This window comes from Cyprinus carpio, chromosome B17, assembly GCF_018340385.1.
Source record: "Cyprinus carpio isolate SPL01 chromosome B17, ASM1834038v1, whole genome shotgun sequence".
In the NCBI taxonomy this organism is placed as follows: Eukaryota; Metazoa; Chordata; class Actinopteri; order Cypriniformes; family Cyprinidae; genus Cyprinus; species Cyprinus carpio.
In genome coordinates this window covers 15,700,378-15,728,254 of record NC_056613.1, presented here as the reverse complement: position 1 = coordinate 15,728,254, position 27,877 = coordinate 15,700,378, and the positions used below count along the sequence as shown (strand labels likewise).

Sequence of the window (27,877 nt, the reverse complement as noted above, 5' to 3'; positions counted from 1 at the left end):
AGTAAATTTGCAAGCATTATTTTGCAGCCATGAGGTTAGTGCCCTCTGCTGATCATACTTTTAACTATAATTACTGTGTAATATAACAGACCAAAAATCGAAACACTGCCCAATTTAGCTAACAGTTATTTCTATGTACAAGAAAACAATCAGTAGTAATGGAATATTAGTGTAATTAAGGCATATATTAGTATAAATGAATAATAAGTTAAGTGGCAGGTATTGAAAGCTTTATAAATTTACTTACAGCACTGTTACTAAAATTTAATTTTCAATTATGTCTTTATGGACTGACACCAAGAGGTATTCAATTTTTTTAATTGTCGAATAGATTTATACTTTCCTTCAGGCGGTAAAAATGTGAATGTTCTGCCATCTAGTGTTCATACAGTGGCACAGCGGAGACTTTAGAGATTTGAACTGTATGACATAAGTACTTTAATGACATTACGCCCTCATCACAAAACACGCCAAACACAGCTACAAAAATACTCTTTTCTACAAAATACTTCAATCTGTACTTTTAACACTTCATAACTGTGCATTAAGCTTACGTTAAAACGGCCGTGACAGAAAAAACAATTAAAACACCACACAATAAAACAGAAAGATAAAAGTCACAGTGAATAAATACATTTTAAACAGAGATGTGAGTAAATCTGAGTTTTGATGGTGCATCCATATGCAATGAAATAATCTTATACATTTCCTGTATAATCTTTAAAAGAGAGAGAGAGAAAAAACAACAACAACAACAACAACAACAGCAAGCAAGCAGTAAATTTACAGCACATCCTGTGCATTATATACAGAGCTAATGTTATATACAGACAGGACAGTTGTGGTTGAGTCTTCAGGTTTTCAGAGTCATATGTGTTTTCCTGTGAGGAAGAAGAGAGGCTGGTCCTCTTTGGCGTTGGCGGTCTGAAACTCATCGCTGAGACGAAACCTCCACTCCTCCTCCAGCTCCAGACGAACTACAGTCTGACGTAGAGAGCTGCGGTTAGGACAGATCACACACAGAGTCGCTCCTGGAGCAAAAAAGAGCAAATACTTATTAAACAGAGGATCATTTTCTAGAGTTTTCATGTGTTAAATGGACAGACAGATAGATGGATATATTATTTATCTCCCTGGTCTTTACCTTTCAGGAACTGGAACTTTTTAAGGAATCCAGGAGTCACAAAGGAATCGCAGAAGTATAAGAGGAGGCCACTGAAGAGCAGACCAGTAGTGCTGAAGTTAATGGAGTGAGGTCTGGAGCTGACAAAACAAACAGTCACCTGGGAACAGACAACAAAACAAAAAAACTATTTAGAATCATGTGAAACTATGGAGGATAGGTCACACAGCAGCAATACAACAGGTACACTTTAAGCTTCCTGGTATCATGGTATTACCATCTAGTTCCACCAGTGCAGGGCTGCAAGATTTGGGAAAACACACACACACACACACTGTCTCAAAACACACACATCTCAAAAATTTAAATTAGTTAAATAAACTGTTACTATGATTTCAAATGCAATTTAAAAGAAGAAGAGAAAAGTAAAAATACATAAAACAATAAAACAACTACCAAGTGTGTAGTGCTTGTTTTTAGGGCTGCGAAATTTAGCCCAAAATCTATATGATTCTATAATAATAATAATAATACAAAATAAAAATAGTAAATAAATGTTATTATTGTAATATTTCACAGTAAAAAACAAACAAACAAACAAATTAAGTAAAAATGTTATCATTTTATTTTACAAAACAACAACAAAAATTAGTCCTAATTCTTCATATTCAAACATTAAAACAACAAGCTTTTATTTTGGCAGAAAACTGCTTAACAGCTTCACTTTTGTTGATAACAGCGGGTTTATTTGCCACATTGCTTTCCCATATGCACATTACAAGCCATCCATACCAGCACATACACAGATGAAGTTTTGTGATTCTCTGAAACATGCAATGCATCTATTTAATTAAATTGCAGCCTTTGCAATTTGATAATTGCAGCAGTTATATTGAGATTTCAGCTTTATTTCAATTAATTGTCCAGCCCTACATCAGTCTACTGTGGAATTTTTGACGTTATTAATAGTCTGTTGAAGTACCTCTGGGCCGAGGTTCAGGTAGCAGTCGACAGAGAGGACTGGGTGGCTGTAGTTTTGGGCGCTGAGGGGGAAGAGGCGATGGCTGGTGTGCTGGAGGTATTTCTCCAGCAGTAGCTGTGCTGGTGTGGCCAGGAACAGGTGCTTGCTGTCTGGAGCACAGATGTACTGAGTAGGCTGGATTGTGGTGGGGACATCGGTCATCTGTGGAGAATTCACAAGAACCATCATTTTTGTAGTTGCATGGAATATGATTGTTATTACAGATCTATAGAGTAAAACATCAATACAGTTTTTGACGTTGGTTAGAAACTTGCCTTAGTCTTGATGATGAAGGTCCCATATCCACCAATGGCGATCTGCTTCTTCATCACGCTGAAGTTGTTAAACCTGCAGATGAGGAGGCCTGCACTGTGGGCACGCAGGTTGAAGTCCACATCATCACATGTGAAACTATTGTGGTGAGAGTGAGATGTTAGTATTTAGACAATAATGGAGGAAGAAACAACCAAAGTAGCTGGACTTTCTAGAAACTCACCGGTTCTGGTTGTACTGCACATTCTGTGTGAGGTCCACGTTGAGTAGTAGGAAGTCATGTAGGTGCCCACGTGAGAAGGGATCTTTTTGCTGTCCGGCCCCACCTCCACGACTGGACCACTTCCTCATCCCGCATAAGCCATATTGAGTAATATCTGGAGAAGACTCCATGTGCTGAAGAACCTGTTTCAAGGACACATTTCTTTCTGTCCCTGCGGTACCACTGAAAAACATACAAAAACAAACAGTGATGGACCAATATTAAAATTCTATTCCTATAATTCTTGACCAATGTCAGTCTTTTATGATGACTGGATAAATTTATTTTTCAGTTTATTTTAAATTTTGTTTTTTTTTAGTTTTTTTTAATGTATAAATAATAATATTCATAATAATAGAAATTATACTCACAAAAGAGTAATTTCTAGCTAAAAAAAAACCTTTTAAGTAATTGGTTTTATTTTAATTTAAAGGGATACTCCACTCCAAAATGAAAATTTTGTCATTAATCACTTACCCCCATGTCATTCCAAACCCGTAAAAGCTTCATTCGTATTTGGAACACAATTTAAGATGTTTTGGATGAAAACCGGGAGGCCTGTGACTGTCCCGTAGACTGCCAAGTAAATAACAGTGTCAAGGTCCATAAAAGGTATGAAAGTCGTCATTAGAATACTCCATCTGCCATAAGACGTGCTATCTGGGTTATATGAAGCAACGGGAACATTTTTGTAAGTGAAGAAAACAAAAATAATGACTTTATTCAACAATTCCTTTGATATGTAGAGACACCGAGGAGACTGTTGACACTGTATGCTGCGTAAGCTCTTATGCTCTTCTGTATCATCCACGCCCACAAGGATGCGCTGTTTTCAAATCAAAGCTAAATACGCGTAGAAACAGCACATCCTTGCTGCGTGGCTGATAGAGAAGAGCATAAGAAGCATACGGTGTTATGGAGAGACACAGAGGAGACTGACAAAGGAATTTTTGAATAAAGTCATTATTTTTGTTTTCTTCGCTTACAAAAAAGTGTTCCCGTTGCTTCATATAACACAGATTGCACGTCTGATGGCAGATGGAGTATTCTGATGACGACTTTCATACCTTTTATGGACCTTGACAGTGCTATTTACTTGGCAGTCTATGGGACAGTCATGGGCCTCCCGGTTTTCATCCAAAATATCTTAAATTGTGTTCTGAAGACGAACGGAGCTTTTACGGGTTTGGAACGACATGGGGGTAAGTGATTAATTACAAAATTTTTATTTTGCGGTGGAGTATCCTTTTAAGTGTTAACACACCTTTTTAGATTGGCACCTTTTTAGAAGATGTAGTTAAAAACTGTAGTTAATAATAATAATAATAATAATAATACTCACAAATTAACATCAAATTAAATCACAAAATAAAGCACCTTTTTGGATCAACATCAACACTGTTCCACATAACACAAGAATCGTCTGCGAGGATGATGAAGGGCCAGACGTCTTGTGGCCGACTGCCATGCTCCACTCTCCGGCTCCGCTCTAGCTCCAGGTTATGATAAGACAGCTCCTTAATTAGAAAATGAGCTGCTCCTGAGTACGTGGGAGAGAAGGCAACTTTATTAAAGACCTCACTGACATCAACATCAATAGATCAATATGATAATCTCCTGATGGTTACCTATTCCAGCTCCATTGAAGATAGTGGGTAGGACAAGCATTATATGGTTGGGCCAGTATTTCTTGTAGACGGCCATCTCATACTCTTTAATCACTAGAATGTGCAGGTGGGTGGCTCCTTCCATGGCATGATACAGATTAAACAAGCCGTGCTCATGGCGACCAGTGGTGGGCGTGAATATTGGGCTTTTGATGGCATCAGGATTCTGCAAACATCAAATCTAGCTTCAGTTGTCAAGCTTAGTTAGATAGAAGACAGTAGCTGTTTATTAAAACTATTATGTGAACATATAACACATTTGGCCTCTACTAGCTGACTGCTGGTTTGTACCCAATCGGAAGTGAGGGGCAGTCTCATGCTCTCCAACTGGCCCCCTGATTGGCTGAAGGAGAAGTGATGCTCCTTGGATTTGGGAATGATGAAGTAGAGCTGGATTTCCTCTCCCAGTAGAAGGTGAGAGAAGGTAAAGGCATGCAGGGTGGACTACAAAAGTCAGACCAAAACACATACATAATAATATAGATTAGTCTATGGATCAGAATCTCAATGCTAAGATTGACCAGTCAGATTCAAGTATTGTGTAATATTCAAGAGTGCTGTGTAATAAACTGCATTAGGGCTCACCTGATACTGTGGATTGAAACCCATATACTGGTGACACTGCTCACAGTGATGGTATGTGTTGTAAGCTGCATATTTAGAGAGTTTTATCCGTGCCGTTCGTCTGTGTAGATACACATCTTCCTGCCTTCTGGAGTTTCCATCTTAAGCATTAAAAAAAACACAAAAAACAACCAATGATACTAGCCTATTAAAATAGCCAGAACTACTATAGTAGGGCTCTATTAAACCATATGTGATAATCTTGATGGTCTCACCATTTGAATTTGGAGTGAAGTCTGGTGAGTAGACAGTGCTGATGTCCTCATATTTAGGATCATGGATGGTGTAATCAAAGGGCATCCCTTGTACAGTGTCTGTATTGGGCCACAATGCAATGGGCTGATGATATCGCACCAAATCTTTCTCGCAATCTGGAGAAAAAAGTATTAATCATTTCACTGATACAGCACTAGTGTTGCGTGATTCCTGAACAAATCAATCTTATGAGTCTGTTTTTTTTTTTTTTTTTAGTGAAACAAAAACAAAGCAATGCAACCAGTTTATTCTGAATCCTGAGCTGGTTCTTTTTAGAAAACAAAAAACATACAGCGCAACCAATGTTGTACAATTCACAAATGAATTATTCTTATGAGTTGGTTCTTTTCAGCGAATCAAGACTCTACAGTGCAACAGTGTAATCAAATTGATTCCCAAACTATTAATGTGATTTCTAAAGGGCTGATCACTACACTTTTTGCTCCATTAGATTCCATTCATACGTATGCAATTGTGCGAGGGAAACGGGAAGACAGGAAATGCAAGCTCATGCGAATTTCACTGAATTCCAAAGTTCAGGTTTGGTAAACTCTGACCTGTGAAGACATGTGACCAACAGAAGATCCATGCATGCAGTAAATTTAACGGTCTGAATATTTTTACATTTTATATGTATTATATATTTCAGCTAACACTTTAGTTTAGGGACCAATTGTCACTATTAACTACAACCTTTGGCTCAATAAATTCCTAATTGGCTGCTTATTAATAGTAAGGTTGTTTAGGTACGGGGTAGGATTAAGGGATCTAAACTATATCTAAACTAAAGTGTAAACATATGACATCATATTACAACCTTTGCGGTATAATACTCACTGCAGTTGATGTCCTCCTCATCGTAGATGTCCACCTCCATCAGCCTGATCAGCATGCGAGAGAGAATACCCAGAAACTGTAGATATGCCCCAGTCTTCCCCACCTGTACACACACAACAAATTCCATTTGAACCCACCAGCCAAATACTGACAGTAGCATCCAGTGTTTCAGATGCTCGTTTACCTGTGGTGGCCCACTTAGCAGCAGCTTTCGTGGGTGGAAGTTATCGGTGCGTCCTTCATATCGGTTACTGCTGTCCATGTGGTGGGGTTTGGGGACCGTCCACTGGCGATAGTACAGCGACTGCTCGGTGCAGGTCATCATTTTGCTGAGGAGGGGTCTAAAGGAGCTGACCCACTCTACTGCAGAGTGAGGGAGGAAGGAAGTGGACTTGGGCAGGCCACTGGAATCCACTGTGGTGATGAGGTCGTAGACGGCTTTAGGGAGCAGTACCACAGGTGGGCGGCTGAGATTGCGTGCCCAGGAGCAGCTCTGCCGTAGAGGAGAGGCCCGTGTGGACGAAGAGCCGGATGAGGTGGATTTGGACTGCTGCCTCTGGTTGGGCTGCTTGTCTGGATCCAAAGGAGTCCAGTCAGACTGAGGGTGCTGAGAGCCAGCTGGGGAGGCCTGGTTACCCAGTTTAGGGAGATCGTTGTTTACTATAGACCACCAGAGAGATAAGGTCAGTGCGAGAGAAGTATTTAAGTGTGTAAGACCTTTGAATTCACCAGTTTCAGGAATCTTTCCGAAAACAAAGCTGTCCCAAATCCCAAAACAGACCTGTTTCACATGCTTTATTAGTATCAAAGCAAATGTAGGCATTCCACTCAGTTTTATTTAATCAGTATATCAGTTCTAAACAGAAAAAAAGTTTTACAATTAAAGGACAACTTCTGCCGACAAATAAACATGCTCATCTGGGGCAGGTAACGTGGAGAAAGGACATACATAGTTCATTTACATATACTACAGGCAATGAAACAATACAAAGCTGGTTGAAAGTTATCCTTCATTTTAATTTTAAGTCAATTTTGAACAATTATGGATTCTGATATTTATTGATTCATTGTGGTTTGGATTTTTGGAAATGTCTCCAAAGGATGAAACAGCAGTCACTGAGGTGGTTAATCTCCATTTCCTCTTACTTCTTTACATGAGGTGTTGAAAGATAACAAGGAGATGCTGGAGTCTCGGGAGAGAATCCTCTTCCTCCCAAAAGCTGTGTTAAAACACAGATGGCATGAGGCTGAGCTGACTAATAGCTTGATAGTCTTTTTCTCTGGCTATCTGAAGGTTTGGGGCAGTTGTGGTGTGCCTTCACCATGTCAATGTCCATCCAATTTAATGTTTACATATACCCACCCATTTCCTATATATTTAAAACAAAACGGTTTATTCTCAGATTAGTAAATACTTCATGTGTTCTGGTTTTGCAATACTGACCATCCACTACAACCTCCTCGTCTTCGTTGTCAGTGCTGCTGAGTTTTTCAGGGTCACTCTCAGACAGGTCACAGCGTGCGTGCGGCCCGTGCTGACCATCTTGTTTTGTCTTCAGCAGGTACGCGGCCAATCCCAGCTCCTGCTCAAGAGTGGTGCGCTGCAGAGACCAGCAGCTGATAACACGCAGGTCACAGTACTTCAGAGATCTGAGGACAGAGGAACAACACGGTAAGCCTGAGTATAAACCATGAAAGTAAAGCTGTTGTTTTAAGATCTAGTCTTTTGCTAAGACTCTATTTGACCAAAGAATTTCCATGAAGTTTCCATCTCTAATCATTTGTGATTATTAAATTAATGAATAATGATTCATTTGGATTCAGACTGATTTACTAATGAACCATTCATACTAATTAAAAAAAAATGTTCATTTAAACTAAACTAAACTAAACTAAACTAAACTAAACTAAAACAGCACAAACTATTTGAGTCAAATTGCAACAGGTAACTATTTTTCTGAGTTCTTGCAGACCTGTACAATTTCCCAAAACCATTATTTGGACAAATTAACAAAATAGAAATGGGTCTTTTAAAGCTTGCTAATTTATGTAAATGATTGATTAAATATTTCTAGGAAACTACTCTTAAGTAGTTTTAATTATATGAAATGCAATAAAAAAGTAGATAAGCGCTGGATGCCTGTAATGTTGTCTAAAATTTAACATCAAGCTTATTCTAGTCAAAAACTTAGTTCCTGTGAGTGTTTTACCTGGGTAAAGACTCTCCAAGTGGATCCATGCCGGTTAAGATGAGGATACAAGGTAAAGCCTCCAGCTCTAGATATGTCAGAGGAGCCCAGTCTGGGTCCAAGATTTTCAGCCATACCTGGAGTCATATAAAAAGCAAAAGGATCTATGATTTAGGGATATAAAGAAGATTATGGACACAAGAATAAATGTAATTTATTTTAATAATAATAAAAAAAGATTAACATTAAATACCCTCAGTTGGTCCAAGAAGTGTTTTCCTACAGTGAGAGCAGAGCATGGATCCCCCAGGATGACCTCAAACTGCTTGTGAAGGCCGAGTCTGTTGCGGACATGGCAGAGGCGCTGGTGAGCGAAGGCAGCGAGAGCTGGGGAGGGGATCCTCAGGAGCAGCATGTGACCGTGACGGCTGGGGCACCGCTGGGATGTGTTGAGAAGGCACTGCACCATCTCCAGCGTCTCCACTGAGATGTGCTTCTGCAGAGCCTGTAAAGCCTGGCCGCCCGCTGTTACCATCAGGGCCAGAGAGTAATGCTGGATCAGCACATGGGTGCGAATCACTGCACTGTGTAGTTTTGGGAACCTGAGACAACATAAAGAGATTTGTCAAGCTGCTAAAACATCATACAAAGAGAAGAAACAAGGCCAAAGTTTGGGATCCTTCAGAAATGCTGATTTACTGAAAACAAACCTCTCTTCCAGAGCAGCAGCCATGCTCTCAAATGAACTGTCATATCGTAGCAGAGGAAGGCCACTTCCAGAGCGGGTCGTCTCCAGCAGCTCGGACACACCAAAGTACTTTGTCTTCTCGTGATAAAGATCCACATCCTAGATGTGCAAAAACAGATGGACAAAATGTAAAATCATTAGTCATGGTTAACCGCTATGGGCGATTTCAAAGTTTCAGTTTCCAGGAGCTGGTTTAAATAGTTAGTATGTGGTATTCTTACATTGTTGAATCCAGAAGGCCAGTGGATTTCATTGTAAGGGCTGATTCGTGTATACTGAGTCTGCAAGGTGAAGGGGAATGAAGTCACGTGGAGCGTCAGGATGTTGGGAGCATCTCGAATCTGCCTGCAGTTCAACAGACCGTCCACTAGTCCCAGACTGGAGTCTCCTCCACTGCACTGCCCACTGTCATAAGAATAAAGACACAGAGATAGTTCCACCAACAGCCAAGCAAACAGGAGGCTTAAAAAAAGAATCATAGGAGACATACCTGCTGATGTCCCAGTGTGCGTGATCGTGCACGAGTATGAAGAGCGTGTAGGGGTTCATCTTGGATTTCTGAATGAGGCTGTTGATTTTTCCCACTGCGCTCTGGTTCAGTTTTACCACGTACTGCTCAGCCTCCTTCACCGATAAGCAGTCTTGGTCCAGTCCTAACTCCCGTAACAACCCTGGAAATAAAAGGGCAGGAAGTGAGATCTATCTGCAATATGTAATATAATTGCTCAATGGGGTTTCTCAAAGCCTGCGACGTAAAATACAGTTTATTTGCTTTTTAAAACAAGGACAAGACCTTTCTTTAAAAAGGGAAATATGTCAAAAGGGGAAAGAAAAATGCAGTTTTGTGTAGAAGTTTTTTCAAGTGTACTGTTTGTATACTTTTTTTAAACAAAAATAGATTAATGATAGAGTAGATTTTAATATTTATCAGAAATATACTTAAATTATACTTAAGCATACTTGCCTTATTATGTCATATATAGTATATACTGTATGTATTTCATGTATACAGAAAAGTTTAAGTATATCTGGCCTAACTTGTACTTGAAGATACTTTTGGGACAATTAAGTACAAAAAAATAGAATTAATTATACTTGCCTTGTATGTAAAGTATAAAAAAAGAAGTACATTTTAAATATGATGTTAGGTTCACTTAAACAAAACAATTATAATTGCAGTATAAAAATCTAGTCGTTTACTGAGAGTATACTTCAAAGTTTACTCTAAAAAGTGGGCTAGAAGTGAATAACTAATAAACTAACAGTATCAGTATAAAAACATAGTTTACAACTGTTACACTTAAAATACACTTAAAAGTATACTTTTATAAACTACATGGGACAATTTACTTCCAAGAAATAGTACACTTACAGGTATTCTAATAGGACACTGATTTTAGTTTAAGTTTACTTGATGAAATTAAAAACAAGTATAATTTTTTTATTGTTATCTTTATAGTTAGCGTTCTTGGTGTGAAAAGGGCTTAAGGGTGTTGTACAGTCTAATGGGTATTGAGTAGCAGTGCTCTACCTGAGTTCCACAGGTGAAGGACGACTTGATGAAAAGTGACCTCTGAAGGTGGAACGCAGATTAAGAACTCAACCTTGTCGAAGGAACCGAGGTCCAGGTTCTGTGTGCTGGAATCAGCGATGGCGCAAACATGCGAGAGCAGCTTCCGAGCCACGGCAAGCTGTATGGGCCGAATCTCGTGCCACTCTACATAATATTCTATTAATAAATACGAAGTGTTAACACACCTTATGCTCAATGTATACATCTCATTAACTTCATACTTGAATACTTTCAAGTACAAGTCAGTCTCACCCGAACACTTGGCTTTAGGACTGTCTCCTGATGGTTCTATGCTAGAATACTGGGCATTGTTCTCAGGACTGGCTTGCTCCAGCAAGGCCTCCACATCTCCATCTGATAAGTGGTATAGAAATGCACTTAAACTCTGTATGGGGAAACCACAGCAGTGAGATCCATGGATGAAACCAGAAGCCTTACCTGGACCCAGAGAACTGAAATAGGATCCCAACTCTGCTGCCATCCCAGAAGACAGTTCATGGACGATCTCTCTCACACAATCACTGGGAGAGAGAAGACTCTCAGCTAAAGCATGAGTCTGGTGCTTCCCTGTGTGATAACGTTGACAGTATAAAATTAAAATAAAATTTCAGTTTAATTTCATTTCAAATCTACATGATTATTGCATATGGTTATTCAAATTATGGGCAATACAGATAAATACATTTTTAATGTATTTTTTAATTTTTTAATGTATTTTAATGTTAAGACTGAAAACCATAATGTATAATATTTTGTGTAAATAAATACATAATAAAAAAGTTTTTAGCATTGTCAAAGTTAAAGTGATATAATTTAGATATGAATTATGTGTAATGCTATAAATTGTAGCACATTTACCAAATTTAAATATTATTACTGCTTTGTTATTATTAAAAAAAAATGATGCGATTAATCACAATTTTGTTATGTTGATAGCTGGAGTTTTTAATCTTACATTTAACAGTGTTATTAAAAAACACTGAACATGCACAAATAAGTATCTAATATGAATACCTATAATATGATACAGATATATTGTGCATCTATAGTTTAAAAGCATGAAAAAACATTCCTATTAGTAATACATTTATAACCCACATACCGGTCACCACCACACATGACTCTATTTCCTGGCTCCTGTTCATGCAGATGATCACCACATAATTGGTCTGGCTCAATCTGCCATCTACTAGTCTGTGGAAGGTTTCCTCCAGTGCTTCAGCTAGAGAGGGTGCCGTGTCCAGCACCAGAACTCCTTCCCCGCATGAGCTGGTGGCCAGTTTGGCCAGCCAGGGGAGCTGAGAGGGAGTGAGGGGCTGTGCGAGGCAGGGGAGAGGAGGTGCAATCTGTGCATGCGTCTGCTGATACTGCCGGATCTCTGTCAGGTGTGACTCGCGCCAGGAACGCATGAAGATCTGCTCCAAGTCTTCCATCAGAGGAGCCTGGTCAGGTGCTGTTGTAACATGATAGGTAAATGCACATTACACATACTGTACAGACACATATAATTGTTAGGAGTCATTTTACAGTATATAATGTAAAAATAAGAAATCACGGTTACAAAATAATAAAATATTATATTTTAAGTATAGTCTTGGTCTGTGGACTCTCGGGGGACCTCAAGGGGGTGCTAAGAGGGCCATACATGTATTTATTTTTTATTTTTAGTTTATTTTTTAAAGATTTTTGTTAACAGTGTTATGGTTAAAGTGTTAAACTTCAGATTTAAATATGTTTAATGTGATAATGTTTAACACTGAATTTAAATATTTTTAATGCTTTGCTTTTCTTTCTAAAATAATTCTGAGATTAATAACAATTACTTTATTATTCTGATTGCTGTAGTTTTTAACTGTAAGCCAGTGTTATTTTATTATTATTTATATAATATAATAGGATTTTTTCATATTGAATTAGCTTTATTTGTATATTTTCAGTTTTTTTTAGTTTGTTGTAGTTTAGTTTTAGTAATTTTGAGGATTTTTTCTATTTCTATTTAGCTTTAATTTATATTTATTTCAGTTTTAGTTTGTCATTTTAGTACATCAAAAAAAACTGTGTTACCTTGGCAACTAACTAAAAAAAAAACTGGAAAAATTTTCATCTAATATTTAACGACACTGATGCAAGCAATTAATGTGCATAAAGCAAAGTTTAAAAAGTTATATTATATAATATTTTAATCAAGTGCTTTTGTTTAAGTGCACTGTGACAATAAAAAAGGGCAGTTATTTAATTTTGGAAACAACATCTTTATGATATTGTGCTTTATATTTTGCTCAAACAGTACAAATTGATCTTTTTATATGGAAATATATCTGCCTTTATATTTTAAGAAGGGACTCATCATAATTGAGGTCTCTGGCATCAAAATGTTTACTGCTGGGCTTAAACAGACTGTGTGGAAGGTGCATGAAATACTATTGTTCTCACCAAGCTGCACTAGATAGTAGACAGTCAGCAGGATGAGCATCTCAGTGGAGATGGGCTGAATAGGAGCGGTGCCGTACTGCTCGTAGACTCGTGGGAGGTTCTGGGAATTGAGATAGCATTTTTGCAGTAGGCCACTCACCAGCACATCCCCGAGGTTCCCACACAAATGTGGCAGTGTCCCGTGTCCTACAGACAAAAACACACACACAAACACAGTCTAGCTGAACAGCTGGCCCAAGATAAAGTGGTGGGAACCACTATTGTATACATTTCACGTTTCACGGTAGACAAAACAGATACAACCCAAAGAAAACTTTCAAAAATTGTTTACGTGTCTAGGTTGATCCTATATTTTTTGTTATTTCTAAAAATCTATAAACATTTTCAATATTTAAATTACACAATGTGTAATTAATTTTTATTTTGCAATGTAATTTTGTAAATATTCATTACAGAAACTGGCATTATTGTAAATAGAATCTGAAAAATACATATCTTTGTCACTGGTGAAAAACAGAAAGCAAAAACAAAACAATGTTGAGTTTTTACCTTTAAAAATGACTGGTCGTAATCCACAAGTATAGAGCAGGCGATCAGGCACTGTGACAGACTCCCCAGGAGCAAGGGGTGGTGAGGACCCCATAGACAAACACCCAGATGCCCCACTATCCGCTGAGGACAAACATATCCACACCGCACATTATTATAGCTGATATATTAGTAAGTAGCCTAAGAGCACACACACATATTCTTTATAACCACCGTCCCCAAAAGCAATCGCAATACTACATCTCTTAGTTCAGTGATTCCTAACATGGAGTTCATCAAAGTTTGCAAGAGGCACACTTACAGTACATGTTTTGAGGCCAAAAAAAAAAGCCTTTCATGCAAAAAACCTTTAATATCCAGGGATGCTCCAAATGGCTGACCAGTGGTCATTTCCTTTTATTAGGACCATCACCTTCAGCTCAACCTTGCCAAGACAGAACTGTTTGTTGTTCCATCAAACCCATCTTCATCACAATTTCACAATCCAGCTAGGCATATCAACCATAACTCCTTCAAAAACAGCCAGAAACCTTGGAGTTATGACTTTCTCAGACCACACTGCTAAAACTGTCCGGTCCTGCAGATTTGCTTTATTCAACATCAAGAAGATCAGGGCCTTTCTTTCGGAACATGCTGCACAACTCCTTGTTCAAGCTCTTGTTCTGTCCAGGCTGGACTATTGCAATGCTCTCTTGGCAGGTCTTTCAGACAGTTCTATCAAATCTTTACAATTAATTCAGAACGTGGCAGCAAGATTAATTTTTAATGAGCCAAAAAGAATGCACATCACACCTCTGTTTATCAGTTTGTACTGGGTAACAATAGCTGCTTGCATAAAATTCAAAGCATTAATGTTAGCCTACAAAACCACCACTGGCTCTGCACCCCTTTACCTAAATTCATTACTTCAGACTTATGTGCGTTCTGCAAGTGAACGTGGCTTTATTGTGTCATCCCAAAGAGGCACAAAATCATTTCACGGACTTCTAAAACTGAAATAAGTACATTTCTTAAGTATTGATACCCTTAGTTAAATATTTTGCTGAAGCACCTCTATAAAGCATTTTTTCTTTTTTGTTTGATATGACAAGCTTTGCTCATCAGCATTTGGCAATTATCTGCCATACTTCTCCTCATCTCTTCACTTCTCAAGCTCTGTCAGATTTCTCCAGAAATATTTGATTGGGTTCAAGCTCAGGCTCTGGCTGGGCCACTCAAGGACATTCACAGAGTTGTCTATAAGCCACTCTTGCTGTGTGCTTAGGGTCATTGTCCTGCTGGAAGGTAAACCTTCTGCCCAGTCTGAGCTTCTGAATGCTCTAGACTAGGTTTTCATTAAGGTTATCTCAATATTTTGGTGCACTGAGCTTTTCTTCTCCTCTGAGTCCTTCTGTGCCTGCCGCTGAAAAACACCCCCACAGTATGAGGCTGTTACCAGCAGACTTTACTTTTGGGATGGTACTCTGCAGGTGATGACCAGAAGTTTCCTTCAAACACGATGCTTGGAATTGAGGTTCATCAGACCAGAGAATATTTTTTCTCACAGTCTGGGGGTCCTTCAGGTATGGAGCCCCGCACATGACATGCAAGAACAAATAAATAAATTGTGCGCACAATTTACTAATTCGTTCTCTCGATTTATAAGTCGTGTGCAAGCTTTAGCAAATTGAGGGAACAAATTAGTAAATCGTGCTCACGATTTATAAATCGAGGGAATGAAATAGTATATCGTGCACACGATTTAGCCTACTATTTTTTTCCTGCATGCCATGTGCGGGGCTTTGTATTTAGGTGTTTTTTTTTTCAAATTCTACTGTAAGTGTGTTTTCATGTGTCTTCACTCAAGAGAGGATTGAGGTAGGCCACACTGCCATAAAGCCCAGATCGTTGGAGTGTTGCAGTGATGTTTGTCCTTCTGTAGATTTATCCTATCTCCACATATGATCATGGAGCTCAAATAGAGTGACCATCAAGTTCTTGGTCACCACTGTAACCAAAGCCCTTCTCAATCAGTTGCTCAGTTTGGCCAGAAGGCCAGCTCTAGGAAGAGTCCTGGTTGTTTCAAACTTCTTCCATTAATGGTAACAGAGACTATATGCTTCTGTGACCCTTAAATGAAGCAGAATTTTTTTTCTGAACTCTTCCCCCGATGTGTGGCTTGACACAAAACTGTTTCTGAGCTCTACAGGCAGTTCTTTTGACCTTGGTGCTTGATTTTGGCTCTGATATGCAATATCAGCTGTTAGACCTTTTATAAAGGCATGTTTTCATTTCCAAACCATGCCCATTCAATTGTATTTGCCACAGGTTAACTTCACTTGAAGTGTAGTAACATCTACAAGCAATATGAATACTCCTGGGCTAAATTTCAACTGTCCCAGATAAGGGTATGAATACTTATGCAATGGAATCATTTTAGTTTTTTATTGTTAATAAATTTGCAAAGATGTTAAAAAACTGTTTTTTGCTTTACCATTATGGAGTATGGAGTACAGATTGGTGTGGGAAAAAAGTAATTTAAAGCAGTTTAACATAGGGCAGCAACATAACAAAACATGAAAAAAAAAAATGAAGGGGTATGAATACTTTCGCAAACGTTTTTTATTATATAATTTAAAAAAAACCTTGTTACGTGTACTGCATTAAGCTAACTGAGACTTGTTATAGCACTTGCATATCATTGCTCTTTTGTTGATTTTGATTACTTCCATTGTCTTAATTTATAAGTCGCTTTGGATAAAAGTGTCTGCTAAATGACTAAATGTAAATGATTCAATACATGGTCACAAGTTCAAAATAACATGGTTACAAGATGTGACATTCAAACTACTTTTTTAAAATAACTCCCATCATTTGGCAATAACAGGTCTGCAAACATGTGCTGCTTTCCTTCCACTCTTTTCTGAACTATTCCCTCACACAAGCATGAAAGCTCCAGGTGAAGGATTGTCAGATAAAGCATATCAGAAAGATAAAGCAACCCAGTCTGCTTTGGGTAGGAGATAGAATTCTCAACAAGCTCCTTAAAGTACAATATAATAAGCAAACATGGCAAAACTGTGCCAGAAAAAAACAAATAAAAGAGAAACTGATATTACCAATTTCCTACAAATTAAATTACATTTATTATGAATAAAATAAATAATAATGAATAAAAATATAAAATATTTACATTAAAACAACAAAACAATAAATTGGCATTGGGTTGCATTTCATATCAATTTGACATTAGCAAATGCACAAAAGGTTGGGAACCACTGTCTTAGGTAATACTTGAAACCCTCTTGCTATTATAAGTCCTGATGAGTCACCAATTATTTCTAAATAATGTTGCTTTTTTGAGTGTTTGCTCAGTGTTCTCCAGAGAAAATCAGAAGAACACTCTGTTCAGGTTTGATGAAAAGCAAACATATCAGTAATTATAAAGGTCTCTTTGGCAGAACGTGTGCTGCAGTCAGATCATATCACATTTTTGGCACTCAGATATAGGAGTGTAAATAGCCCTGGGGTTTTGGTTTATAACCTCAATTTTTTTTTTCTCTAGCCTTAAGCCTTCTAGCCATAAGGTCATCTAATAGTGCATAATGTATTATATCATTTCTATATCAGCACTTATTGCTAATTTAATGAAAAAATAAAATAGGCTTCCTACATCATTATAACAAAAACTATATGATATCTAACAGTATCCCTGGTGAATAACATGTTGAAAATGTAGAAGCCAAAATACTGTGTCTGAAATGAAACCCAAATATTGCTGTTTACTGATCTTTTAATATTCTTACAGTAAACTTTAGGAAATATTCACCCCCTCCAACCCCCACCATGACTCTGGGTTAAGCCTCCAAAGACCCTAAATCCTACATGCACCCTTATTAAGAAGGACAGATTTGTTCACAACACAATGAGCACAGTGGTTTGTATGTAAATGGAGATATGAGTGTCTACCTGATTTAGTGCCATTGGTTGTGCTGTTGGGAGCAGGTCTGGGGGTGACTTCTGTAGGAGCAGAGGATTCTGGAGACCATCCCTTGTGCCTCTTTTTAGGAGGCCCAGAATTTGCCATAGAGCCTAAAATAAAGTAGCACAACTTGTCAATAGGATTAACAGAAAAGTTGCAGAGAACATCCATCCATTCTGTTATATAACATTGTAAAACTTAGAGTCTTTACCATGCTCAAAGTTAACCCTGCCAAACTTTTCTTTTTTTCCTTATGTAATTGTAAATCCAAAAACAACAGAATGTAAATTCACTTTAAAAGCAGGTTTTGGTGTCATAGGAAGCGATTATTATGTTATACATTAACCAGACTGTAAATGTAAGCGCATGTCCCTTGATATGCAAAGAGAAACAGAAAAGAAGTTGAGATGTGTTAAGTCCTAATGAAAACCAAAGCATCAGGAAGGAAGTCTCACATTTTATAACACAGACAGAGAGCAGGAGAGAGAAGGGAAGAGACTTTATAGCAGCAGTTTATGGAGGTGATAGTCAGAGAGTGGTGAAAGAAAAGAGAGGGATCTTTTACAGCCCCAAATGCTGAATAATGACAGACACCAACAACAAAAGAGGAGGAAAAGGCATAGACAATACAGCTGCCTCTTTTTAAACCATTTAAACATTTCAAAAGGGTTGCTCTCTTTCACTAGAGGTGTGAAGTCTAGGGGGGGGGGTTCATTTAGGGACAGCCCCTGAAAAATTGAGATTTCCTTTTTTTCTGATCCAAGCTTGCAATATAAATACTAAGTGAATAGTAGACACTCTCGCACCAGAGGAACCTTTCATAGTTCCTAGAACTCTTGGCCGAAGTTCCCGCTTTTTGGTGTTTGCATTGCAGGAACTAGGAATGGTTTTAGTTCTAGGAATTCCATTTGGAAGAACTAACTTAGCTCCTATTTCAGAGTAGGGTCTAAAACTTGTTCTATAGGAACTAGTACCAGTGACATAAGTGTATGCTGATAGGCCAAACGTGCACGAAACACAGGCTATCCGTTATTATTAAAAAGCCAAATATTTACCCCACGAACATGGAAAACCATGTTTACCTGTTGTCTGCAGCATTGTGTTCTTTTCTCAGCCTTGATGATAACACTACAAGTTATCATAGGAGATTTAGTCAGATTTTCATGCTCTTTCAATCGCATAAATTGTGCGTTTATATTTAATCTCCGTTATTACGAAACCCATGACATGCAACAAATCCAGCTCTGAACATTGCGTCCTCCACTGATTGTTGATGTTTGTAAATGCCACAAATAAAAACGTTGTGGCAGGCAGCTTCAGAGTTCCTGCTGCCGTTGCGCATGCAACCAGGAAAACATCCTAATGGAGAAATTGGTTCTCTGGGAATGACCCTGCTGGCTAGTTCCTAGAACTACGCGGTGCAAAAGCTCCTAGTGACTGCTGGAGGGCAGGATTACCTATTACTGTGGGCCTTCCAGGACCATTGGCCACCATTCCAGGCTGTGCTGGAGTCTGCTGGGGTCCAGGAACATGACTGCCATTGGTTAAGGGAGGGGAACCCTCAGATATATGGATATGGGTGTTTAGATCTGTGTGATGGGGACAGGATAATCATATATCAGTTTAAATACAAAAGAGACATTCCGACATTCTGAATTTAGTAAAAAGATAGACGGTTAATGTCTTTGCCACCCATTCTTAACACTTTATCTATGTGTTTCCTACCTGCATGGTTAATTGTGTTTAAGGCCGTGTGTCCTGAATTGGGAAGCAGGTCAGTGGGTCCATGTCCTGATTGTTCCTCTGGTCCAGCAGCTGCATTGCAGACTGCATGTCTCATTCGGCTGTCTGCACATAACATGAGGAAAAAATCCATAAACCACAGTAAAACAATCCTTAGCATAAACAGTGAACACTGAATATTCTGCAATTTTTGTCTGGCAAATTAAATAAGCTGAAAAAAATAGGCCGACATTAAAGAATTTCATACCTGATGATATAATAACTATCATGATATATTGAACAATATTAGGGTCCATAACACATCAACAAAAGTTAAAGTTTAGTTTATTAAAAACATGCTGCAGTTACATTGCCTTTCACTTTAAATGCTCACTTTAAGTGGATTCTGGCTTGTCTGTTATTTTGATTGTTCATCATTTGGAAGCATTTTCTTTTGTGGAGTATGTAATGCTCTCTAAATATGCGCATACACTGCCAAAGCTCTTCTGCCTAATGTTGACGTGTCTCCATGGTAGCAGTGAGCTAAACTAAGTGTGCTGGCCATCTGGACTGTCAGTCTGAGAAGGCAAGAGCTGCTGAATGGGTCAGGCTGACCTAGGACGCTGAACAGGGTCAAGTTAACCTTCCTGTTAGTCGCTAGTTGTCAATATTCCACCAACTGAAGCGTTGCTGATGCTATACGCTTGTAAAGTAGGATGCCCATTCGCATGAAATGTAGAATGGTATCTTTATTGACTAAAAATTCCTGTGCGATCTTACCTATTCCTTTCCAGCAGATTGGTGCTCCTTTGACCAGAATGCCCTGTGCATTTCTGAGCAGGTGGTACTTTAAGTGCTTCTGCTTCTTAGGCTGTGTAGTAAGCTTCAGGTTGATGTGATCAGCAAACTCAGTGAAGTAGCGGAAGCCCTTCTCTCCGCAGCCCATGCAGTTCCCTGAGAAACCTACAACAGACAATACATCCGGTGAATATCTGCTTTCTTTTATGAATGTCTTGAGTGCCCAGATGTTTTCTACATTCCTTGAAGACCACGAACAGTTGTCTAAAATAGAGATATAGTACAGACAGTAACCAGCTAAGCGCTCAGTTTCCATAGCCACAAACCATCACCAGGGGCGAGGGTGCTGAGCTGAATTGAGGTCCATAGAAACCCAAATTAAAGAGCTTAAAATGTCTCTATGACAAATGAAAATGTGGTCCCATGAGGTTAGGTTACCCTGACCCAGGAACTGGCTCTGTGCTTAGGGCTTTCCCATTTCTACCTCTCTATCTAGATCTCTTGCTCTTTTTTTGTTGTCAGAGGCTGTTGCAATACACCTTATGCACCAGAGAATCAAGCACGGGGCCATCTTTAGATGTTTCAGTATCATTAAGTAATGAAAAATCGATATTTTTAACAACACTAGTAACAACTATTTAGTAACCGCCCAGAACAACCCACCAACCACCTAGTATTCATCCTGAATGATATAGCAACTGTCTGTCTATCTAGTAACTCTACAGCAACACCTGTCTAGCAACTACTTAGAACACCTTAACAACCATTAAGCAATGCCTTAGCAACCACATCGAACACCCTATAAAGCCACCTAAAACAATCTAACAACCCTCTAGATATGCCTTTGTAACTGCCTAGAACACCCTATTAACCACCTAGCAGCTATGCAGAATACCCTAGCAACTGCCTGGCAACCATCTAGCAATGCCATGTCTATGTGTTTTTTCTATCAAGCTGCTTATATGAGGGTCATAGAAACCCAAATTAAAGACCCACAAATGTCTCTCTGACAAATGGAAATGTGGTCTCTTGAGGTTGGGGTACCCTGACCCAAATCAGAGATTTGCCATTTTATACCTCTCTTCCTCAATCTGGCTCTTTTTTTTTGGAATGAAGTGGAATTAAAATACTGGTGCATCGGGTTCAGGGTGTCTTACCTAAAAGTGCATTACGTCCACATTCATCAGGGAGAAAGCGCTGGTCCACCGCACACACCAGAATGTGATCAGGCACGCTGGGAGATTTCGCTCCGACGAGCAGAAACCCAGGAGGGACTTCCAAAGACTCGGTGGCCATGGATGAGAGCCGAAGGTCTTTGCCCGCCTGACAGAACCCTGAAATGCACAAGTCTGTATCAGGGCACAGTGACTTTATGACCATACTGAATCACATAGTCTGGCTATAAATGTACTGACTTCCAGCTAAAATAGTCAGTATTTATCTGTTGTTACATATGGCTCATCTGATCTCACCATCTGTAGTACAGGATCCCTCTGGTGGAGGCCTCATCTGATATGGGATCGGAGGGCTGTTCGAATCTGAGCCATCCTCTTCATCCTCATCCTCATCCCCTCGACCTGTAAATAATTATTAAAAAAAAAAAAAGTAAATTAAAATAATAATAATAATAATAATAATAATAATATAAGGAATAATTAGTATATTTAATTAATTAAATTAAAATAAATAATAATAAAAATTTAAATAAAACATGGAAGAGCTTGTATGACTTGATGCTGTAACCACATTTCTGGTTAAGAGACATAGAAGGCAGAGTAAAAGCTCACCATCATGAGAATAAGGCCTTTGCTCTGCTTCCAGGTACAGCTGAGTGAACACAGGTCTGGGCACCACTGTGTTGGAGCGCAGTGACGCCTCTATGGAGTTGTGTAGCACCTCCTCAAACCGTGTGCTCTGAAGGTGTCCTGTATATGAATTCCCCATGACCTTTAATAGAATGGAGATAATTTGTTATGAAATTAAAAAAGCCAAATTAAAATGGCTAATTCACAAATGTTCTTCTCATTTACTTAATATAAACAAATAAGTAATGTTTTGCACTGTATGTAAGCATTCTCTATTCAAAGTTTATAGATGTGAAAGGTACATTATTTCTGTAAAATTTAATTACACAAATTAAATGTATAGTAAATGGTAATTTTTGAAAGAAAATAAAAGTATATACAAATTAAAAAGGAATATATTTGTCTGATACTTATAATATTGTTAATAAAAAAAATGTTTTTTTATTAAAAAAACATAAAGGTTAATTAATCACATTTCATTGTGGGACCAATGGAAAGAAAAACAGGAATCATTACTGTACATTTACAAGATAAATTATTACTATTATTTAGTATTATTATTACTATTACTTAAAGTTATTTGAGGACGTGATTTGGACTGCACACAAACATGCCCCTGTGACTGTGGAGCCTGAAGTCAGCTCATATAAGCTGATTTGATGTCAGTGACTCATCAGACAATCAACCTCTCTCTCCGTGGTCAGTAAATATGATTAGCACAGAACAAGACCGAGCTCAAATCATTTACAACAGTTTCCCTAGAGGAAGAAAAAATTGAGGATTTTTGTAGGGTGTCCAATTTGCAACCTCATAAAGTCACCATGATCCAATGTCAGGGCGTCCTGACCCAGACTGAGAGAGAGAGAGAGAGAGAGAGAGAGAGAGAGAGAGAGAGAGAGAGAGAGAGAGCACGAGCGAGCGAGCGAGAACGGCCTACCTTCATCAATAAACAAAGTTATAAACTGGAAAAGACTGCACTCACAGGATGAATAATGCCTTTTATAGATTTACTCTTTTCAACAGAACGTTGTGTGAGGAACAAACTGGAAGAAGTTGCTCACAGGAAGAGATTATCAGTAAATAATAAATAGGATTAATTAGCTTTGGTCTCGATTCATTGCAACTGCATGGAAAATGACAACCAGCAAAGTCTTCACAATATGTTTTTGTGTTCCAATAAAGTAAGAAAGTCTTACAGGTTTGGAACAGCACGAGTGTGAGACAGAATTTCCAAATTTGGAAGAACTATTCCTTTAACGTCTGCTTTTATAGAACACCCAACCGTGTGAATGGCAGCACACTGAAGCCACTAATGAAAAAAGCTCTAGAGCCCCTTGGACATAATCCCCTCGCTTTTAAATGCTCTCTGCCATATGCTCCTTTTCTCAGCCACAACACTCATCCCACACATTGAGAATTCACAACACGGTAACACCCTAAAACAATGAAGAAGACCAGCAACATGTCATATAAACATCAACCATTACCACCAATAAAACTTTTATAACCAGATAGTGAAATTCACATGCTCTCAAAATATTGCTAGTCAGAATCTCTGGGGTCTCATGGCAAAACACCAACCTTTTTAAATTTGTTTGGGCATTTTGAGCTAGTCAGGAGCCCTGCCATGACCAAAAACATTAGCATTTTTTGCTGAGGGGGAGAATAGGCAGTTAAATAAACAAATGCTAACACAGACAGGCTCTGCAGATAGTCAAGGAGATAAAAGAGCAAGACGTGATAGCAGCGAGGATGTTCAGCAGCCCCATCCTCCCAGACAGAGCTTCCTTACTGGGAGGTGATGAGGTCTTTCATCTTTCCCTGACTCCCCCCCGGGATAACATCACCCAACTATTGTGTCTCTGTTTATGGCCTTCTCTCTTACAGATAATCCCATCTCTCTCTCTGTCGGTCTGTCTGACTTACCTACACATATTTCTGACACTCTTTACACTACACTTCAAATGATGAAGAATTAGCTAGAAAATATCACAACTGTGACACATTTGTCCCCTCAATTTTACATCACATTGGCCCACCAAATGCCAATAGGGTTACTGACCTAACAAAAGCCAACCACTGGACATCAAAAAGTGACAGTAAAAAATTTTTATAATGTTACAAAAGATTTCCATTTAAAATAAATGCTGTTCTTTTGAGCTTTCAATTCATCAAAGAATCCTGAAGCACTGTTTCACAGTTTTACAGAAATGTTTTCAACATTGATAACAATGAGAATGTTTCTTGAGCATCAAATCAGCATATCGGAATGATTTCTGAAGGATCATGTGACTCTAAAGACTAGGGAAAATTCACTGTTCAATATTACTGTTTTTACTATAATATAACTATTACTGTACACAATATTATTTTGATCAAATAAATGCAGGTGGGCATAAGAGACTTCTTTCAAATATTAATTAAAAAATATTACTGACAACCAAACTTTTAAATGGTAGTGTATAAATACATATATCATTTTATTTACTATTTTAACTGTGGCATTTTGTAGAAAATATTCATACCATTTAAAATTTTTCTTAAAGGTCTAAAATTTCACTTTAACAATCACAAGGTCTTATTCAGAAAATTGCAGTTCAACTAGGTGAAGAGATACACATAAAAATTACAGTGGTGCAAACCACATTACAGACATCTGGACAGACTCTGAAGATGGGTATCTGAAGATTTGAAAGAAAAAAAGAAAGAGCTACTTTCACTATTTTTCTTTCTCTAAAGAGGATGGAAGAAGGGGGTGGATGGCTTTAAAGACTTTTAGCCTTGGGAGCTGTATGTGTAAGTGGGGGCTGGGGTCATTCCACGCTCCACACATACAATAAAACCAAGCAGACGGCCAGCAGAAGAGCTGGAAATGGAGAGAGGAAACTTATTGTTGAGCAGGGAGTGCGCTCCACACATACAATAAAACCAAGCAGACGGCCAGCAGAAGAGCTGGAAATGGAGAGAGGAAACTTATTGTTGAGCAGGGAGTGGGTGACACAGCAGGTCTCTGCTTTAGCAACAGGCCAAAGGTCAGGGCTGGCAAACAATGTTTGGGCAGTGCTTTGATGTGCTCAGGCATGGTCCAGCTAGAGGCTCAATGGACACAAAGAGGCTGAGAAGGGCAGTCAGATAGCACTGCTCCATTCTTCTCACCACCTTTAGCCTTTGACCTCTGCACCCCTCCGAGAGATCACATTTCAAGGATGGCCAGTTGCATTCAGACAGGTCTTTTTGTCCAATCTTAAGGAAACGGCTGGAATAATGTGTTCATTTTTAGCAGAAAGAAGCATATATTTGTGAATAAAAATGATAACATCTCAAAGCATAGTGATGGACTAGGTGTCACATTCACAGACCACCTGTCCTAAATAAGTTATCATTACAGCTACACTTCCACCAGTTCTGCAAAGTCAACTGCGTCTACTGTGATATATGCAGAAAATACCACTCTGGCCCTGAACATTGTGAACATTGGTTCACAGAGCCCAAAAACTAAGCTGTCCAGTGTCTTAATAACAGATATATGTCATCTCTTGACAGCTGAAGTAAGTGGTCAGTTCTGAGTTTCAAGATGCCCTTTGTTCAGATCAACACCTGAGGCTCTTGTTACCGATTTCTATAATTACTCCTTCAGTTTGACAGATAGTTAAGACTTTTGGAGCCTGAAAAGGCTTTTGTTTTCTTGTGACAGGACTTGTGCGGAATAAAGGCTATCTCCGTCCAAATGGCTGAGGATGTTTTCTTCTCAGTGGTTTTTGGCTTTTGAAACACACTCTCATGGTAATTCGTAACTTCGGTGAAGTGGTGGCTTATTTGAATGAGTGTGTAAGGTCTCATTAGTACGTTTTTGTATGATTACACCCCACTGACATTCATGGCATTTTTATATTAAATTCATACAAAATTATCATGCTTTTTATGCTTTATCATGTTATCGGGTTGGCTTTTGTGGAAAACTAGAAAGAGGATCAACATCACACTGAATCAATTTACCAATCAAGTATAAGAAAGCTTCATATATCATAGAATTATCAGTAAAATATGAATGCGAATACACTAAAAATAGTACATTAAATGAAGCAAAACTACCAACAAACAGGCTAACTAATGTAGACATGCTACATATTCTACTCAAATAAATAAGCTAAAAGCACAATACAACTGCATCATTACTAAAGGATAATTTAAATGCAATATGTAAAACAAATCAGACAAACGTGAGGGAGTGACAGTAATTTTTTTCTAATGTAAGCACACTTGATTTGCAGTTTTAGCTCTCAAACTTTACTGCACCGTAAGTGTTGAATTTCCCTCATTAATATTGTTACACTTTTGCCACTTGGATATTTTTAATGCACCGTAAGTGTTGAATTTGTTTAATTTATTTGCAGTTGGACTTTTTGAATTTTGTCTTTATGTTCTAGTGTCTAAATGTTTTTTAAGAAGTGCACCATACTTTTTATTTATATCGGTTGAATATTGTATTGTAAAGCAAAAGGTTGGTGCTTTTAAAGGCATTTTTTTTTTTAGGAAACTCTCTGCAGCAAGCAGCAGTGTTTGTCCTTGAGAGAAGAGATAAAATGTTTGTTTTGTCTACAGTTTGAAATGGAGGGAAACCCAACAAATCAGAGTTTACATTTAAACTTTCATACTCTTTCACAATATGAACAGAGTATACGTCTTACAAATGGGATAAGAATAGGAAGACATACACAATTATTTCAGCCGCTATTTGTAATTATAATAATTAGACAAAAGCTTTTATTTAAATAATTAATAATAATTAATAATAATAATAATAAAAAAAAACTAAGTTTAGAAAGAGCCCTGCTGTCAGATATAAACTGAATCACATTATGGACAGAGTGAAACTCGACAGGGTTTTAAACTAACGTTAGTGTGCAACAGGTTAGCACTGTCAGCATGTAATATAATAAACAAACATTTAATACAATCCTCTACTGCAGAACAACGACAGTATGGCCATTAACTCTTCAAAACATTTACAGTACATATTAATTACACCAAAAGTGGTAAAACAGTATAGTTGATTTCTCTTTGCATTTCATGAGTGTTCATTTAAATGATCGAGATGTTGAATTTAAATGATTTAATTTCTCAATCAAAAAGTTACATTAGTTGTAAGTATGGAAGTTAGGGAGATTGCTTTTATCGAAAAGCCTTTAAAAGTCTTTAAAACATAAATACAGTCATACTTTTCGTAGGGGGTGTGCTGCGATCAGAGAACATCAGGATGGAAACAGCAGACTTCCCTATATATTTATATTTAATATGCTAAAGATCAGGTCATGCAATTACACTAAATACAAGCACGGTCTTACCTTTAATTCACTAGGAATGCACTCAGATATTCCTGGGGAAATTGACTGGGATCGGGCTGTTCATGTACATATCTCCAAGATGCGCGCGCACGAGCAGTCAGCCCTGCTGTGAAAATGCTGCTGGCCGCGTGTGAGGGTTTGTTACAGCGAACAGGACACCCCTCTGTCCTGGGGTGATGGAATAGCCCCTTCACCCTCTGTTGATCTCACCCCTTATGTCTCTGTAGAGATGGTATCGCCCAACCTCACCGCTTGAGCGGCGTTTGGAAAGGCTTTGAGAGTTTATGGAAACTGTCAGATGTGTTTTGTACACAAGGTAAGTTTCTATTTTTTAAGTAATAAATACCCAGGTCACAAATGCGTTGCGTCAGTACTGTTACTGAAGTAAAACCATGGTCCAAATAAAAATAAAAAAAAATTTGTGACAATACTGTGATATTTAGCTGTGCTGCGCTTTTCTGGTCTTTTTAGATAACAATATATATACATATATATTACTTTACATTTATAGTGGTCCCAGAGTTTTACATTAACCTTATAAACAGACACAAGTGTATGAATATGTAATTTATCGAAATATTGACGTACAAATAGCACGTACACCAACATAAGTGCATCCATCAACTCTTTATCGCCATCTGCTGGACAAAGACAGTCACAACACAATTTGTGTTAAGAGCTCTTTTCTTTTC

At 38.2% G+C, this 27,877-nt stretch overlaps 1 protein-coding gene across 4 annotated transcripts; it reads right to left on the bottom strand.

Moving 5' to 3' along the window:
* Positions 1 to 212: 212 nt before the first annotated feature.
* Positions 213 to 27,372, bottom strand: greb1 (growth regulating estrogen receptor binding 1). 4 transcript variants are annotated; one of them, XM_042742468.1, is made up of 32 exons: positions 27,186 to 27,369; positions 21,823 to 21,982; positions 21,508 to 21,612; positions 21,193 to 21,369; positions 20,018 to 20,200; positions 19,241 to 19,363; positions 18,973 to 19,104; positions 17,503 to 17,625; positions 13,555 to 13,677; positions 13,006 to 13,191; positions 11,675 to 12,025; positions 11,011 to 11,139; positions 10,825 to 10,926; positions 10,531 to 10,728; positions 9,490 to 9,670; positions 9,221 to 9,404; positions 8,962 to 9,098; positions 8,505 to 8,853; positions 8,273 to 8,388; positions 7,507 to 7,712; positions 6,247 to 6,722; positions 6,063 to 6,165; positions 5,186 to 5,341; positions 4,932 to 5,071; positions 4,638 to 4,790; positions 4,308 to 4,512; positions 4,057 to 4,219; positions 2,641 to 2,862; positions 2,420 to 2,555; positions 2,106 to 2,306; positions 1,145 to 1,283; positions 217 to 1,031 (listed from the first exon to the last, which is right to left on the bottom strand). In XM_042742468.1, exons 2-32 carry the CDS (start codon positions 21,977 to 21,979, stop codon positions 868 to 870), a joined length of 5,520 nt encoding a protein of 1,839 aa, XP_042598402.1. In that variant the 5' UTR covers positions 21,980 to 21,982; positions 27,186 to 27,369; the 3' UTR covers positions 217 to 867. The 4 variants fall into 4 exon arrangements, with proteins under 4 accessions (XP_042598403.1, XP_042598401.1, XP_042598400.1 ...); XM_042742467.1 differs by having other exon boundaries at positions 214 to 1,031; positions 2,420 to 2,513; positions 10,531 to 10,926; positions 27,186 to 27,372; XM_042742466.1 differs by having other exon boundaries at positions 216 to 1,031; positions 10,531 to 10,926; positions 27,186 to 27,370.
* Positions 27,373 to 27,877: the final 505 nt, after the last annotated feature.